This window comes from Pholis gunnellus (genome assembly GCF_910591455.1).
Source record: "Pholis gunnellus genome assembly, chromosome: 4".
Taxonomy (NCBI): domain Eukaryota; kingdom Metazoa; phylum Chordata; class Actinopteri; order Perciformes; family Pholidae; genus Pholis; species Pholis gunnellus.
In genome coordinates this window covers 16,516,659-16,533,147 of record NC_136530.1, presented here as the reverse complement: position 1 = coordinate 16,533,147, position 16,489 = coordinate 16,516,659, and the positions used below count along the sequence as shown (strand labels likewise).

The 16,489-nt window shown below is 44.3% G+C and overlaps 1 protein-coding gene across 1 annotated transcript; it reads right to left on the bottom strand.

Annotated features, from left to right (window-relative positions):
* Window positions 1–432: 432 nt before the first annotated feature.
* kank4 (KN motif and ankyrin repeat domains 4) lies at window positions 433–16,447 on the bottom strand (the record flags this gene model as incomplete). The annotated part of the gene is made up of 9 exons (XM_079157924.1): window positions 433–552; window positions 2,523–2,723; window positions 3,091–3,233; window positions 3,395–3,614; window positions 3,883–3,967; window positions 5,399–5,677; window positions 8,898–8,991; window positions 12,473–16,063; window positions 16,429–16,447. 9 exons carry the CDS (start codon window positions 16,445–16,447, stop codon window positions 433–435), a joined length of 4,752 nt encoding a protein of 1,583 aa, XP_079014050.1.
* Between the last annotated feature and the right edge of the window lie 42 nt (window positions 16,448–16,489).

Sequence of the window (16,489 nt, the reverse complement as noted above, 5' to 3'; positions counted from 1 at the left end):
GCTGCCCTTCTTATACCCCCCCCCCCCCCCCCCCCCCCCCCCCCCCCCCGACGTCATATCCTGTCAATATCGCTTGTCACCAAGGCAACACTTTATCATCAAATCGACCGGGCCCCGTTTGTTGCCCGTCCACTGAGTGGTTGAATGCAGCATATTCATAAACACCCACGGGGCATGTTGGCAGAGATGTGGAAGAAGAGAAATGTGTGCGTACACTCCAGTCTCAGAGGTTTCATGTCGCTCCACGGTAAACAGAGTTTATCCACTTTTCTTTCTTCTGGGCATACGCCGTCTTGTGTGGTGTCATCAGATCTTTGATTCGATTCATTTCATTCCTTTTCCCTCTTTGTTGGTGGGCAGAGAGTCTTGGAAATTAAAAAGTTGGGGGTTGGCGAGCTGGAGTGGTTTGGAGATATTAGGTGTCGGCCTGGTTCAGAGGAGGTCCGTCTTAAACGAGGGCTCAGAGGCTCGGGCCTCAGCGTGGGCCTTCAGAAGGTCAATTATCTCTTGGTGGGAGGCTCCCTCTGCCACCGACAGCGCTGTCTGTCCATCCTGGGGAAGAACAGAAGGGAACGTCACAGTTTCAAGTCAAAGATCATTGCAGTGACTCTTTTTATCCTGACAGTGGCAGTGTTGTGTTGCTCTTTCATTAGAAACTTGACTTTGAAATTATAGTTCATGTGTATTTACTGAGACTGCCCGATGCAGGCAATACTACATGGCTGTAAACATCATTGGAAGAGCTGGGTTCAGTATCTGGAAATAGGTTTTAGCATTTTTCCCTTCTTGAAATGCCAGATGAGATTAGGTTACATTGTAAATCTGATCTAATCATTTTCTCGGGAACAACAAAGATTACAATAATAATATCCACTGATAAGCTTCTCTGCGTCATGCAGAAATTGCCTGTGAAATATAGGCCTGGTTAAATCGTTCGCCTGGGGAGGTTACTAAGGACATAATAAAAGGGAAATGGGGAAATGCCTGAAGGCATGCAAGACATAAACATCAGTAAGACCATTTTTGACACTTTAATAGAAGAACTAAATTATCCGGACCCAACACAAATACTGCAACAAAAGACAAAAAAATCTGAAAATAAGCTATTTATAGACCAACATATGTTGCATCTGCACTTTTTTCTTTTATATACAGGCTAAAAAAAAACAATATTAAAAATGCATAAGCTTTACAGAGATCGGTGTATTCCTCTGAAGTTAAACTCACATGGATGGTTTTAATTTGTTTATGGTTTTGCTCTAGATGTTTGCCTGTAGATTCACCAATATTGGTGATGCAGTTTTTTTTGGCTTATTTTCAATTTCTGTATTCATCAACAGCTCAGATATGTGTTGCTGTCTCTCATAAAACCCATCATACTCATTACTCGTGGCCATGCTCTACTAGATCAAAAATGATAATGCTCAATCCATCTCTGTATAGAGATTGGTTGTGTGTGCTTGACACTAAATCGATTTAAGAAAGAAGAAACTTGCTCTATAATGCTGTTTGTAGCTTGCTGCATCATTGTCACAGTGTGTCCTTGTGTTTCCTATTTATTCTTTTAATCAAAGGCTGAATATTAGACATTAATGCAAACTAGAACAGACAATGCTGCATGCTGAGAGAGACCTCCTGTCTCATGGGAACACAAACATCACTTAACAGAGTGAGTGATGTGTATTATAATTTGTGTATATTTCACAAACCTGTTACACAAACCGTTTGACTTACTTGCACGTCATTTGAAATTGCTTGCCAGAGCTGCTTATTTCCTCAGTTTTGAGATAATGTCTGTCCCCGACTCGCACTAAATATAGTGCATGCTCATGCGTTGTCATGGAGTCACACAGACAATAATCTACCAGAGGCACTGTGTAGATTAATGTCGGGCATCCATGTGATGAATTCAAATCCAGGTCAAACAATCTACTGAACGGTTGCACTGAAGACTTCTCATGATTTAGGCTAACATGGCACGAGTGTGTCCTCTGAAGTCCCATCCCGCAGAACTGGGCAGGAAAAAGTGTTCCAGAAATCACAATACTTGTTTCCTTTGGACTCAAAGCCCACTCAAAGGTTTTGATGCAGGTGTGCAGGTGGGAATTGCTACATGAGCAGCAGTAGCAGCATTAATGCAGTCGTGATGTGGCGTTCTCTGACTGCGCACCTTGAGCTGCAGAGGAGAATCGACCCATCTAGAGAAATCAATAATGCACTAGGTTGAACAATCAATCTACCATGTGTGGGCCAGGCACAAGCTACTGTATGCTCTATGCCCTAACTGGGCAAGTGATGCTGACCGCAGGGGGCAGCGTAATATCTAGTGATATATCCTCCAGTACGTGTGTGAGCCAGGCACCATGAGCCCTGCGACCTTTCTGTAGCACAACAGGCAGATAACTAGGTGTTGAAATGAAGCAGTGATCCCTGGCATCTCGGTGAAAGATGAACCCTCATTGAGTCAAGGCAAAACAGAGAGCGCGCCATCTTGGATGAAAGGTGAAACAGTCCAGCTGTACCTTGTCCATGAGGCTGGTGTCGCAGCGACCCGTCTCCAGCAGCATGCGAACGACGTTTATGTGTCCGTGTTCGCTGGCACACATCAGGGCCGAGGAGCCCTCGCGGTCCTGGACATTTACATCCGTACCGCAGCTCAGGAGCAGCTTTACCATGGCAACACGGCCGTGGCTCACCGCAAGCATGAGTGCCGTCTGGCCCGCCTAGAGAAAGAGTGAGAGGGAAGGCATGGGGGGGGGGGGGAGATAAAGAGATGCAGGGTTGGAGATGAGGGAAGAAGTAGAAGAGAAAGAAAAGTAAGTGAAAGTGATGCTTGTACGTTTTGTTGTTTTACACTCTAGATGTCCTCACTGTTGAGAAAGAATCACTGAAATTATGGTGTATTCCTGTAAAGTGACCCACTTTAATGTCCTAAGATGCACTGATTTCCCCAGAGGAGTTATTAAATCCCCAGACTTACGGCGCCGGAAATACAACTTCCTGTACAACAGTAACGCGTCAGACAACAGAGCACATCCATCAATATTCAGTCAGTTTAGTGGACCCCATGATTCAGGGTAGACATATTACCTGTCTGGAGCAGGCATTGACGTCACCCAGTCTCAACAGTTGTTGCGCAACCTCCAGGTCATCAGAGCTCTCAGCAGCCGTCAGTGCAGCGAGCATCACTGGAGTATAGCCTGCCTTGTTCACATTGTCCGTCTCACAAAGACCTGAAAAAACAAATGTTTTAAGACGTCAAAGAGAGCATTTCATGCTATTTTGTGCAGAGTTTAACTGCCTTATCTAGACACTTTCTTTTGGTAAATTCTGTATTTAAGCTCCTCTGGTTCATTCAGCTGTAGGTGTCACTGTGTGTGTGTTTGCATCTCACCAGTATCCAGCAGCAGTTTGACCACAGGGAAGTTTGAATGCGACACACTGTAGTGGAGAGCCATGTTCCCATTGCCGTCGGTCAAGTTAATGACGTATGGCAGGAGAGTGGGCGTGGTCAAGCCCACTTGTCTCAGGTATAATCTGACGGTATCGGCCTGCGATTCTTTCTGACTGGAGATCTTGAACCACTCCTGGTAGAGCACCACTAAAACCTGACGCTGGGGAGAGAGGAAGGAGTGAAACGATATAAAGGAAAAAGCTGCTCGTGGCAGCGTTTTTTTTATTGTTCTGACAAAACATCGGCAAAGAATCTGAATCATTTTCCCTCCACAAAAATAATTTTTATCCGTTTTTTCAGTAACTGAATAACTGACTAACCGACAAGCATGAACATTAACTTTGCAGTCTAATCATATTTGATAAAGCACATAGAATGACTTCACACAACTTTGAAGAATAGAAACGACAGCCGATAGAAAGTTTTACCATTTCTTTATCTGGTGACGAAACCTCTTCCATTCGGTCTTTTACGTAGATGCAGGCGTCTATAAACCCCTGGTCAATTTTCTCTCTGCAAACAAAGACCAGATGTCACAGTAAGTATTTTTAATTTTTTTTTACCCATCCTAAACAAAACACACCCCACATTTGTTCTTTCCCTGGTTCTCTTTAATGCCATCAATCCTGCATAACAGGCCAAGAGATGGCTACTTTAGTTATTGTGTAAATTCTGAGATGAAAACTAAAGATAAAGGAATGCCTTGCGGGCCTCTGCAGTGTAGACACACACACGCACAAACACACATCAGTCAATTGTCTGACGCATTGATGGCACATGCAAACCTCAACAGTAACAGTTTAAACTGATTCACTGCCCAATAATATCCACCAATGCGCTCATGCTGCTCGTCTATCATGCACAGTCATACTGAACATCTCAAGCAGCGCTAAGCCCGAGTGGATCACACTCTCACTGCGCCCTGTACTCCAGCCAGAGCACACACATACTATATACGTACAAGCACACACACATAGGAATGATCAGACAGGTGCTGAGTGATGAGTTAGTGTGAGTCCTGCCTTCTCGCAGGGGCCCCATCTACTTTCTGGCCCTGGGGCCCTCAACCCTGTCCACATACCTGAGACAGATAAGTGATAAGTCAGTGACAGGGAGGACAACACTGCTGGATATTTGCGTCTTGTTCTAGACACCTGGCACTTTGGGGAAAGAAGTGTATCCGTGTGACAGAGCAGCTTGTACTGAAGTGTGTAGGAGCAAGTTGTGTGTGTTTGTGCAACACTTATGGATGTGCAAACCAGTGTGCATGTAGTGTGTATGAAACAGAGGCTTATAGGGTGAGTCTGTGCAAGATATTAAGAGGTAAGGGGGGTTGTACGAAAGTGTAAGTAGGTATGATTGTGTTTTAATTGGATTTCTGTGTGTGTGTGTGTGTGTGTGTGTGCGTGCGCGCATGTGGCCCACAGTATATTGAAGCATCATTCAGCACCTGTATATAGACTGTAGCTGGACACAAAACAAAGCACTGACTTGTACTTACCCAACATATGTCACACTGTCATCTATGTGACTGCATTGTGCTTAGATCGCTTTATATTCCTTGCATTTGACTCTGTTTACTTTTACTCTTTCATTTGATTTATGTTATGAGCTGCAGTGACAAGGTCGACCTTGTTTAATCACTGAATATGAGACTATTCTTTGGAGTTGCCGTGTTTATGTTCTTTCATTCACTGTGATGGAGAGCGTGGGTCACAGTGAGCATTCAGATTGCTTTGCTTTGTGTCATTGAAAAAAAAAAAGGATCCCTGAGCCTTTCAAAACTTGCCTCATGTATTTTTCACTATCAACAACATCTCTACCAGCAACAGAAAGAAGTCAGTGCTGACCAATCACAGTCCATTGGGTACCCGTGTGTAGTGCATAGGCTCCAGAACTATGGCGTAACCCCTGCTGAGCATAAAAGAAGCTTTACTGTCTCACCCTTCAGCCTGTTCTTCCAGGAGCTCCTGGCTGCCTGCTATATCCAGAAGGCCTCTTTCACCCTCCTTCTCTGCGGCCACAGCACCTCCTCCCTCAGTGGAGACCTCTGCATCCTTCTGCTGCGTCTCTGCTCCCTCCTCAGGCTTGTCTTCTGGCTGAGGCTCTGTCTCCTTTTCCTTCGCTACCTCTGGTTCTGAGCTGTCTTCTTCCTCTTCCTTCTCCACCTCCACCTTCGACTTCTCATCTCCACTGGACTCTTCGCTGGATGTCGACTCATAGCTGGAGGTGGACACAAACAAGTGGAAATGCACAATATTCAGAGCATAGACACCAAAATCATCCACATTATACCATCTAGAATAAAGCTTTTGTGTACTCCACCTGTGTTGAATGCAAATAGGTGACCTAAAAAGTGAGGAAATACTGTTTAGCTTCACAGATATCCATCTATAAATGATGCAGTACGGGCAACATTTGGTCTATCATTAGCTTTGGAACATTTAACTCAGGATTCATCACTAAATGTAATGTGTACAGAAATTAGACATAGTATACAGAAGCAGCCACATCAATGAAAGACCTAAGCAGGTAAAAAACAAATATGAAAGCTGATAAGTCAACATACACCAAGGCTAGGTAAATACAAACAGATCATTACCCTCTAGACCTCAAGCGTGACGTGAGAAAGATGCATGTCTAATGCAACCTTGGCCCACATATCCAAAACTTCCTTCACACATTTAAACATATACATGAAAATCCATAGGCATGTTTGCACACTTACATACGCAAGCTTGGACAAAACCCAACCTTGTTCAGTGAGGAAAGGCCGATGTCTTTTTACGTGTGTGTGTGCGCGTGTGTGTGATCATTTGGGTGTATCATGAAGGAACCTCTGTGAGGCCAATGATCAGATAAGTCTTATACTGAATGCCACTGATTCATGATTATTTGTAGACACACGCGCGCATGCATGCACACACACACACACACACCAACACACACAGAGAAAGACACCACACCACAAGAGGCATTCAGGGGCCACAGCATTCCCTGGATTCCAGAGGAACTCAAGGGAGAGCAAAGATAGGTTAGACCATCCAAAGAGAAGAAATGCAAACAGCAGCCCACTTCCTGGTGTGGGCAGAAGACTAAAGATAGTCAAAGAAAATATTGTTGTCTGACATGTTTGTCTCATTATAAATAGCATCTGTAACATAGAAATGGAGAGATATTTATTGTCAAGAACAAGAGTTGAAAACTCGGGAGAGATGCACTGTATGTGGACCATCTTATATAACGTATTAATGGTTATATCAGGAGCAGATCCGGACTATACCATGAATGATAATTTATTATTTGTTCCGTAGAATGGCTGTTATGTTTGCAGATCATTGTAAAACGGTGAGGAAGGAATAAACTTCACCACAGCTCGGACAAAACATTGCAAAGGCAAAAACAGTGAAGCTCAGGAATGTAAGAACAGGAACACGGGAATAAAAAATACCTCCTAATGGCCGCCATTTCTTTGATATGCACTCGGTAATACCACCGAGGCAATGTAGACACATCTACAATGCCTGAAGTGTGCCTCAACGTTTCATTAGATGTGTGCATGGTGCTTGGTCTGGGCCAGATGGCCAATGTCTTCTATCCCGATATAAGTAATTTCATGTCTCAATAACAATATATATCACGATGTAGCATGTTTACTGGTAATTCAATGAATAAATACTCCACAGGAAATAACCACGTGGTAAAGCCTATTTTTGTGTAAATAAAATACTTCATACGAAATTCAAGTTAGTATATGCTTATTAGCTATTAAGCTGATGGAATTGTGTATTATATCTTAATAAACAAAATCTGGTCCCAAGCACAAAACGTTGCTTAGCTGTGTAGGCTAAGGGTTAGAAGGACACATGTAGCAGTTATGGTTAAGGTTAGGTTAGGCATCCAGGGAATTGTTGGCCCTGTTCAGACTTGGCATTAATATGAGTCTTGGTGTTCCGCTCACAAGTGGACAGCTCTAACTACAGGTGTGAATGCAACCAAGACGCATTGAGACCCGATTGCTCAGACAACATTCAGAGGTGGTCTAGGACGCACATGGCCACATTCTTTTAGCAGTGTGTATGTGATAGTGTCCTTGGAGGAAGGACAGTGTGTGTGTGTGTGTGTCACTCTGAGAGATATTCCCCAACAGCTTGTAATTTGTATTTCCCCTATATTAACTCTGACAGCGGCTACAAACAGGTTCGGTATTGAACGACACGCTAACGTGCTGACGGATTCAGTGCTTTTATGTTTTTAGCTGAACTAGACCAGAGAGTATTTGGTAGAAACAGATCGGGAATACTTTTCGCCCTCATTGTTCTCCATGACGTTTGCTGGAAGAGATGAGCCCCCGTTCATTTTATGTGGAGAGCTCTGCGCCCGACTCCATTTAAAAAATGGTCTTTAAATTCTACATTGCTCTTCAGCAACCGGTCACATAATAACTTAGGAGGCAATTAGGCCCCATATGCTCTGATACATTTGGCATGCACACCAGTAACACACCAGTCCTCATTTAGATTTCTGACGTATATGTGTTTATTTGCGTATAGAGCGGGGAGGTGAGATCCGATCACGAGTGGTCACTCGAGACACATGTGGAGATGCATTCTAATGCCAGATGTGAGCAGATGTACTTAGAGCTGTCAGTTGTAATAGGATTACCCAAGATGCATGTTAATGCCGGGTCTGGACAGGGCTGTGTGTGTGTTTGTGTGTGTGTTTGTGTCTATGCAGGTGCTTCATGTTATAAGTGTAACACCAGACACCTACCTATAATCACATCAGCCAGAAAGAATAATCTCCCTGCTTTGAGACACACCTTTGATCATCCAACCACTACCATCTGCATACTTAAAATTCATCAGCTTACACACACACACACACACACACACACACACACACACACACACACACACACACACACACACACTGCATCCAGCATCAGAAAACACCGACATAAGAATGCTTGCTCGAAGCACATGAGGTATCTCAATACTGACAAAAATATTCACACACATCACATAAGGTACAACACATATTCATGCGCACACACATTCACCCACCCAGTAGCAGCAGGGAGGTCAAAGTCAGGGCAGTGTGTCTTCGAGTGAGCCCTGACGACTAACAGCATGAAGCAGATGTGCGAAACACAGCTGGACTTAGTTCACAGTCACTGTGGTCAAACTCAGACAACTCAGCTTACATGTGTTTGTACACATTTTCAGACACATTAAACCTGAAAACTCTGAAATTGGAATAAATTCTTGAATTTAATCAAGATAAAATGGAACATGGCATTCAGTTATTGTGCAATAATGTCCACAGTGGATTCATAAAGGTAAATTTCTCTGGTAAAATAAAAAAGGGAACACAACTGCAGCCCACACAAAGATATGAATCACAAAGAGAGTTTGGACACTGATCAAAAAGAAGATTTTACCCTCCATTCACCCCAACAAACTTCAGGTTTTTCTTGGCTCCCTTGTTCCCTTGCTTGTCAGCAACACCATTTTTCTTCATAATTGATTTGAGACCTGGCGGAGAGGAGGACAGAGAGAGGGGGAGAAAGAGAAATGAAAAAGAAAAGGGAGGGTGGGGAAAATTCATTAGGCCTTTGTGGAATTTGAGTGTTTGTGTGTTTTCTGTGTGTGTGTATGCACAATAGCTGAAACATTTCACATTCTGTATCATTCCTTACATGTTCTCGTACCTAAACACAAAACACAGCAGGTTGTTTGTCAGTAGCTCATATGAGCATTCCAGATCTGTCCCCCCTTTTTGTTAAGGTATGGCTGAGTTAACTCAACTATAAAACTGAGTTATTACACCGTGAGCCATTAATAGATGCATGCTTTTGTTCCCCTCTTCAAATAATCTTCCACAAGATTGTTGATTGCTCCTCTCACCCAGAAGACATCGCACAGCAACATCATTATCATTTACCCGACTGTCCAAACAGATTAATAAGTCATGCGAAATGAGGGTTTATTACAGACCAACCGTAGCAGGATTATACCCAACTGAAGGACAACGAGTCTTCTGACAGAAACACAATACTGGAATGAGGAGTAGGCCACCAGGGGTCACTGAATGTTTTGATGAGTATGAAAATAATGTAAAACCTATCGGGTCTTTGCAGGTACCAGATCTTTTGTAAACCCAATTGATTTTACTTGATTTAATTGATTGGTTTTTGGACCAACACGTTCAACCTCCAGTGGAATTTGTCATCTGTCTTTCTAACAGTGTAACACTGTAAATTCAACTTCTCCCAGAGTCATACATAACATTTCCTTGAATCAATATATATACTGTATATATTTCAATCATAGAAGAAAAGTTTTCTAAAGTGAGTATCCAGCAAAAACAATCAAAACAACAGAACAGCTGAGTTAAAGTAGGTTATAAGCCTCGAGGCTGAGTAAAAGCAATACATCAAACTGATATTGGTAACTCGTGAGGCAGTAATGGTTTGCACGTGTTGGCTGTATTTCTTTGTGCAGGTGTCTACAGTATGTCTGCCTGACACACAGAAGTACACACTGAGCAGTGTGTGAATGTATGTGCAACATCTGACAGAAAGGGGAAGCTAATTCATGTAAAGGCAACAATACAATAATTGTGAGTGAACAGCGTCACACTGTCAAGAATTAATAGAAGTGCCTGACAACTGATTATCAACTTCATCAGATCGACTGACAAACGTTCAGCAACCTCCCAAAGTGTTTCCAGTTCGATGTACACAGGTCAAGATGATGGACCGTAAAGACAACATACAACCATGACATTGTCAGGCCTGCTAATGTTTGTAACTGCCCTATAATTGCTGCTGCATGGGCGCCTTTGCTGACTCCCCTGGGCTCTAAGCCAGGCATGGCTGTCTTAGCTGTGCCTGACAGCGAGACATATGGTGCAGAGACTCTGTAATGTTTTATGCAAGGACATAAGGATGTGGCTTTGAGCCAGATACCACCAGCTGAAAAGATCCCAGCCACCGGCACCTAAGACTGCTCTTTGATCCTGACATTCTCTCAGGAGAGATAGTAGCAGCAGGGTGAGATTTAGAACATATATGGAATTTTAATACACCCTCCATCTTCTGATAAATAAAACAAGGGTGTAATTTAACCTGTCTGTGTCGGAGATATTTCACTTGTCCATAAAATCCCGAAAGCTCCACTTGAGTCTCTGATGACTGGGATAAGTAAAAGTTCTCAACGCAACAGCAGAAGTTTCTGTTTCCAATATGTGTGGAAGTAAAACAGATGTAGTTTAAAGAAGTCGGGCTGGGAATCTCAGATGTCAAAGGTGTAGAAAGCAACCGCAAAGAAACAGTGACAATTTGAGAGAGAGCACATACTGTATATATATATATATCCAGGCATGCATGCACACACAAATCACTTAAAACCACTCATGTGTACTCTACTCCCAACACTGCACTTTAAATGAACTCTCAACATAAAATATGTGTGTGACAGCAGGCTGATTGTGTACTTCAGCTCCTGGGCCAGAAACAGAACAGCAAGATATCAAGGGAGGGAAGAAAAGCATTGTCAGTTTGATGTGTGTGTGTGTGTGTGTGTGTGTGTGTGTGTGTGTGTGTGTGTGTGTGTGTGTGTGTGAGGGTCTGTTCTTCAGTGTCCATCTGACTGTGTAAGTAAGTGTGTGTACACATATGTGTGCAGTTCTCTTTATGAGTGTGTTTGTCTCTACTGTGTGAAGCTTTAAAGAAGTACTTGATATACTCATGGAGGTAATTTAATAATTTGTAGCATGTGTGCAGTTCACTCTTGTATATGCCATCCAATAGTTACTGTATCTTTGAAACACAATGTGTTGTGCTGCAGCCATAGATGAACAAAGCATAATATTATGATGCGGTTTGCAGTTTTTCACAGATTAATGCTAGTACTTTACTTTACCTCATTACGCTAATGTTAGTGTAATTCAATACATGTATAAATATGAAAGACGGCTTGTACTTGTATTGTATATAATAAACTATAGAGAAACAGGTTGTGCAAAGAGAAGAGAAAAGCTTCACAAAGGTTAAAGGATAACGTAATTAGGAATGAACTAGAAGGCAAGGTAGACATTTCCCTCTCAGGTAGACCACTGACATTAATTGGCAGAGTATTTGCGGGTGGATGTGACAATACATCACTGTCCATATCGCTCAGAGTCATTAGGCTCCTGGCAAAGTATCGGATAATGAATTATCTACAAAAGTAAAAGTAAGGGTATTATAATTTAGATAAGAGGGAAATTCCTGACTCAGTCAAACTAATATCTAGTCACAGTGTCAGCTAAGTGAAGTCTAAGTAAGTACCTTATAAAGATATCAAGCAATACCCTTCACTCCTATCCTAACAGTGCTTCATGTCTATTGAGTCAGGTACTGTACACTAGAATCCTCGATGACGTGGTACTATAGATAGAAGCGCCAAAAAGACATGATGTGACACCACGTCAGCAGTTTATTTCTGAATAATTGAATAGGACTGTTGTTTCAGGTTACAGTGAAAATAAACTACAGTCACTAAGAAACACGAGGACACCACCTTGTTGTCAGTTTGATAGTAATAGCGTGTGTCTTACCTCAGCTAAGAAGTGTGCTGGGATGAGGGAATAAGTGTTCTACCAGAACTATTAAAAAGCGCCACACAAGTGACCCCACAGGAATCTGTCAAACCATTCTAGCAGTATTTGGCTCCTCATGGAGGCCCGTTTTGTTCAGGGCGGAGAAATAAGGATGGGAAATTAATATTTAAGGCTACTGAGTTGTAAATGTACATATTAATCACAAGATTTCTTGGCAGAGATCAGAGGGAACATGTTGTAATTAAGAGGCATGGAGAGTAGGAGCTGTGAAAGGATCATTTCAGTGAATATGAGTTTGAAATGGATTGAGCTCATAGAGCCTATAACAAATAGGTAAGCAAGTATTTGACAGACAGATGCACAACTGTATATACAGTAAACAATCGGATACTAACTGAACAACAGGCCTACCTTGTTCTTGCTGCTTGCTGGCAGCAGCAGCTTTCTGGCTTGGTGAGTAGAAGGCAGAGAGGACACTGAGGGAGCTGACCAGTTGACTTTGAATTGAGCTCATTTTGGAGGGACCAGGCTTCCCTGCTGGTTTCCCTGTCGTTGCTGCAGGGACTGCCTTCCCTGCAGGCTTGGCTGATGCTCCTTTCGCCGCCTCTGCCCTTTTGCCTGTCGCCGGTTTCTGTGTGCTGGGGCTTTCCTGCTGGCTGGCCGTCTGTTGAGTTCCAGAGCTGCTCCCCAGCTGTGCCCACTGCTCGCCCAGGAGCCCTGTTAACCGGGTTACGACTTGGCCCAAAGCCGCAGGCGACGTTGGCGACTCACCGGAGCCTCTGCGAGGAGGCTCGGCCTCGCCGGCTTCCCGACGTGAGGCCTGGGCTTCACTTGAACCACGACGCTGAGCTGATTCGCTGGAGCCTCTGCGAAGTGATTGTGTCTCGCTGGTTTCTTTTTGAGGAGGTTGAGTCTCACTGGAACTTCTACGAGAGCCCTGAGACGGAGGTTGAGCCTCATGTGACCCCTGGCGAGTTGGGCGGGTCTGGGCTTCTCCTGATCCTCGACTAGGAGGTTGCGATGCTTTAAGTTCTTTGGAATCCCGTCGACTTGCAGTGGTTTGAGACTGTGCTTTAATTGATTTGGGACGGGTTTGAACACCGGAGCCTGGAGGCGCACCTCGAGTCTCAGTCTGAAGTTGTGATTTTGATTGTTTCCCACTAGACTTCCCGGGAGGCTTCTCTGCTAGAGTGCTATCCTCAACCTGAGACGGACATGGGGCTTGATCTTTTACCTGTGGTTCAGAGAGCTGAGTCGGGGTTTGGGCCTCAAGTTGAAGTGGAACTTGTACCTGCACCTGGGGCTGTGTTTTTGTCTGGGGCTGGGACCGCTGGGCTTGAGTTTCACTGGATCCCTTCCGAGGACGCACAGCAGCAGCTTGATCTTGAGCAGGTATTGGCTGTGCCTGCTCTGCTGAGAGCTTTCGGCCTCTCTGGGGTCGTACAGGAACTACTGTCTTCACAGCTGCATTCTCTGCTGCTACTACTACAACCGTGTCAGTGACCACAGTCTCTTTGATTGTTGCACACACAATCACACCTTCTGTTTGTTTCTTCTCTGCAGGCTCCTTTGCAATCTGATGTGTTTCAACAATTTCTCTTCCTTCACTTTCTTTTGTTCCTGAGTCATTCTGTGAAGTTTCAATCTTAGATTCTTTATTTTCTCCGTCTGCAACAAGTGCACTGGTACACCCTTGATCCTGACTTACAATATCTGAAACTACAGTTTCTTCAACTCTGCTTTCTAGAACTGCAATTGAACTCTCTTTCAAGGCCACGCTATCACTTTCTCCACTATCTCTTTGAATTCTTTCATTTGCTTCGTTATCCTCCACTCTTTCACTGGCCACACTACCTACCTCTTCTAATCTGTCACTGCCTGGATGTTCTCTCACTTCACTCTCTGCCTCTGCATGTCTGGCTGGGTTGTTATCCCGTTGTCTTTCTACCTCTGTCTCAGTCTGCTGGTCTGTCCTCTGTGCTCCCACTGTCTCTGTCACCCTGTCCACAGTGTTCACTCTCTCTGTCTCTGTCTCCCGGTCTACACTGCTGGCCCTTGGTCTCTGTGGATGGTCTGTCTCCCCCTCTGTTTCTGTGACTTGGTTTACCCTTTCTGCTACGGGCGTCTCGGTCGTCTGATCCTGGGTGGCGATCCTCTCAGTCACTGTGCCCCGTTCCATGCTGTTGGCTCTGGGTCTCGGTGGGCTCACAGCAGCTGCTTCTCCCTCCGTCTCTATCAACTGTTCATTTGTGTCAACTTTATTAGTTTCTGTTCCTTGATCGATAATTCCAGCCTCTGGTGTGGGTACAAACACTTCAATACAGATTCTATCTGTATCTGTTCCCTTATCTACTGTACCAGGTGGTTCTGTCTCTGTCTCTTGGTTGGCAATATCTACTTTCTCTGTCTCGGTCCCTGTGTCAATACTCTCTCTTCTTGGCCTGTTTTCTTCTTCTGGAGTACACACCTCCACTCTCACTCCATCACTCAGTTGTAGTATTCTCTCCTCTTTTTCCTTGTTCTCATCCATTTGTTCTTTCAAAAGAGTATTTGTTCTCTCCAGATCTTGGCTAGCCTGAGTAAGTTTAGCCTCCAGTATCATTAGCTTTTCCTGCAGATTCTGCGTACTATCTGTGTCCTCAAGTTTGCCTTCTTTTGCTGCATCACCATCTTGAATACTGCTAGTCTCTGCGTCTTTTATAGCCCCCCTAAGTGATGTTAATTCCTGTCCTGCAATGTCCTTTGATAGCTTTCGCACTGCATGCTCCAGTACACTCTCTAATTTCTCTTTTTGTATGTCTGATTTTTCTGACACTTGTGTTTCTCTCACCGATTCTTGATCGGACAACCCACTCGTTTCTCCATGTGCCGAGGAACTCTTCAAAGATTCTTGATTTATCTCACTCTCTTTTTGTAACACTTTACTTTTCTCTGTAACATCTTGTTTCCCTTTCTCTGTTACCAGCTTTGTCGACACAAGCTCTGAAGCTTTTAAACCTCCAGTGGGTTGAGTCATCAGAGCTAAGTTGAGCCCTTCTGAAGGTCTGTGTCCTTGTGGCTGAGTGCGTGTTCCAGAATCAGAATTGGGTGCTATTGTAGAGGGTAATGAGGAAACATGTGCTTGGGCCTGGGCTTGGGCTTGGGCCTGTGCTTGGGCCTGGGCTTGGGCCTGGGCTTGGGCCTTGGCTTGGGCCTGGGCTTGGAGCTGGGCTTGGAGCTGGGCTTGGAGCTGAAGCAGTAGCTTCTGCCTCTCCTCCCTCAGTGAGGAGATCTGAGCCTTGAGTTCTGGGATGGTTTTGACCTGCTCTTCCAGCTCTCTGACCCGCTTCAGTGCCACTGTGATCTGCTGGTGAAGCCCCGTCCGATCCTGAGGAACACACCGTCTCTCCGTTATGTCCGGTGAAGCACGAAAAATGTTCTCCGTCGAGCCACTCTCCGGTGTTCCCACAATACGGTCTGGACTGCTTGAATCAGAACCTTTCCTCTGCTGTAGGGTGATGGGCATGCTTGATGCTCGGAGCAGGTTCGGACGACTTTGAATACCCTCAGTTTTCTCTTCAACATCCTTAGCCCCAGCTCCTACTTCCTCTCTGGGCTTTGCTGAAACATAGCCAGCTCTTTGACTGGTTGTCCCTCTGCTGATTTGGCTGGAAGTTCCTCCTTCGCTTGCCCTGAAGTCGAAGATCTGTTGGACCTCTGTCACCCGTGATTTAGGCTTGGGCCCCAGGGTGGACGTCCCAGACCATGTACTGTCCTTTTCCTTAGGGGGAGGCCTAGCCCCATGCCCAGGAAGGCTGAAATTTCTGGGCAGTGTGCTGAATTTGGCTGGGCCCTTCACCCTGCGCTGAATATGGACCCTTTTGATGGTATTGCCTTTTTCAATGTCGTCAACATACTTGAGGAAGTCCAGGTCCAGGTGGAAGCCATAGGGAGTTTCCACTGAGTACGGCAGCTGCTTCCTCTGAACGCCGCCCTCACTGGCCTTGGTCTGAAAGCCGTTGGCTGGAGGGAATTAACATGAAAATCAATCAATCAATCAATCAATCAATCAATCAATCAATCAATGCTTCTCATTCTCCTACTTCTACAAATAATGACAATAATAATAATACTAACTAAAATGATACAGTTCAAATGGATTCACATGGGCAATTGCTTGATAAAATGAATAGGAACCAAATCACAGATTATCATCAGCATTATTATTCCTTTTCAGCCACTTGTATAGACATGGTGCTTCATTATGTGTCATGTATTGTACAACCTGATTCTATTTGTGGAAAAATAACAAAAGTCTGATTTGTGTCGCCAGAAGTTGGAAGCAAGGGGATTGTGTTTTGGTGAAGTGCACGCTTAGTGACACTCACCACTTTTCTTGTCCATCATGGGAGGCGGAGTTCTCAGTCATCGACTTGTGTTTGCTTCAGT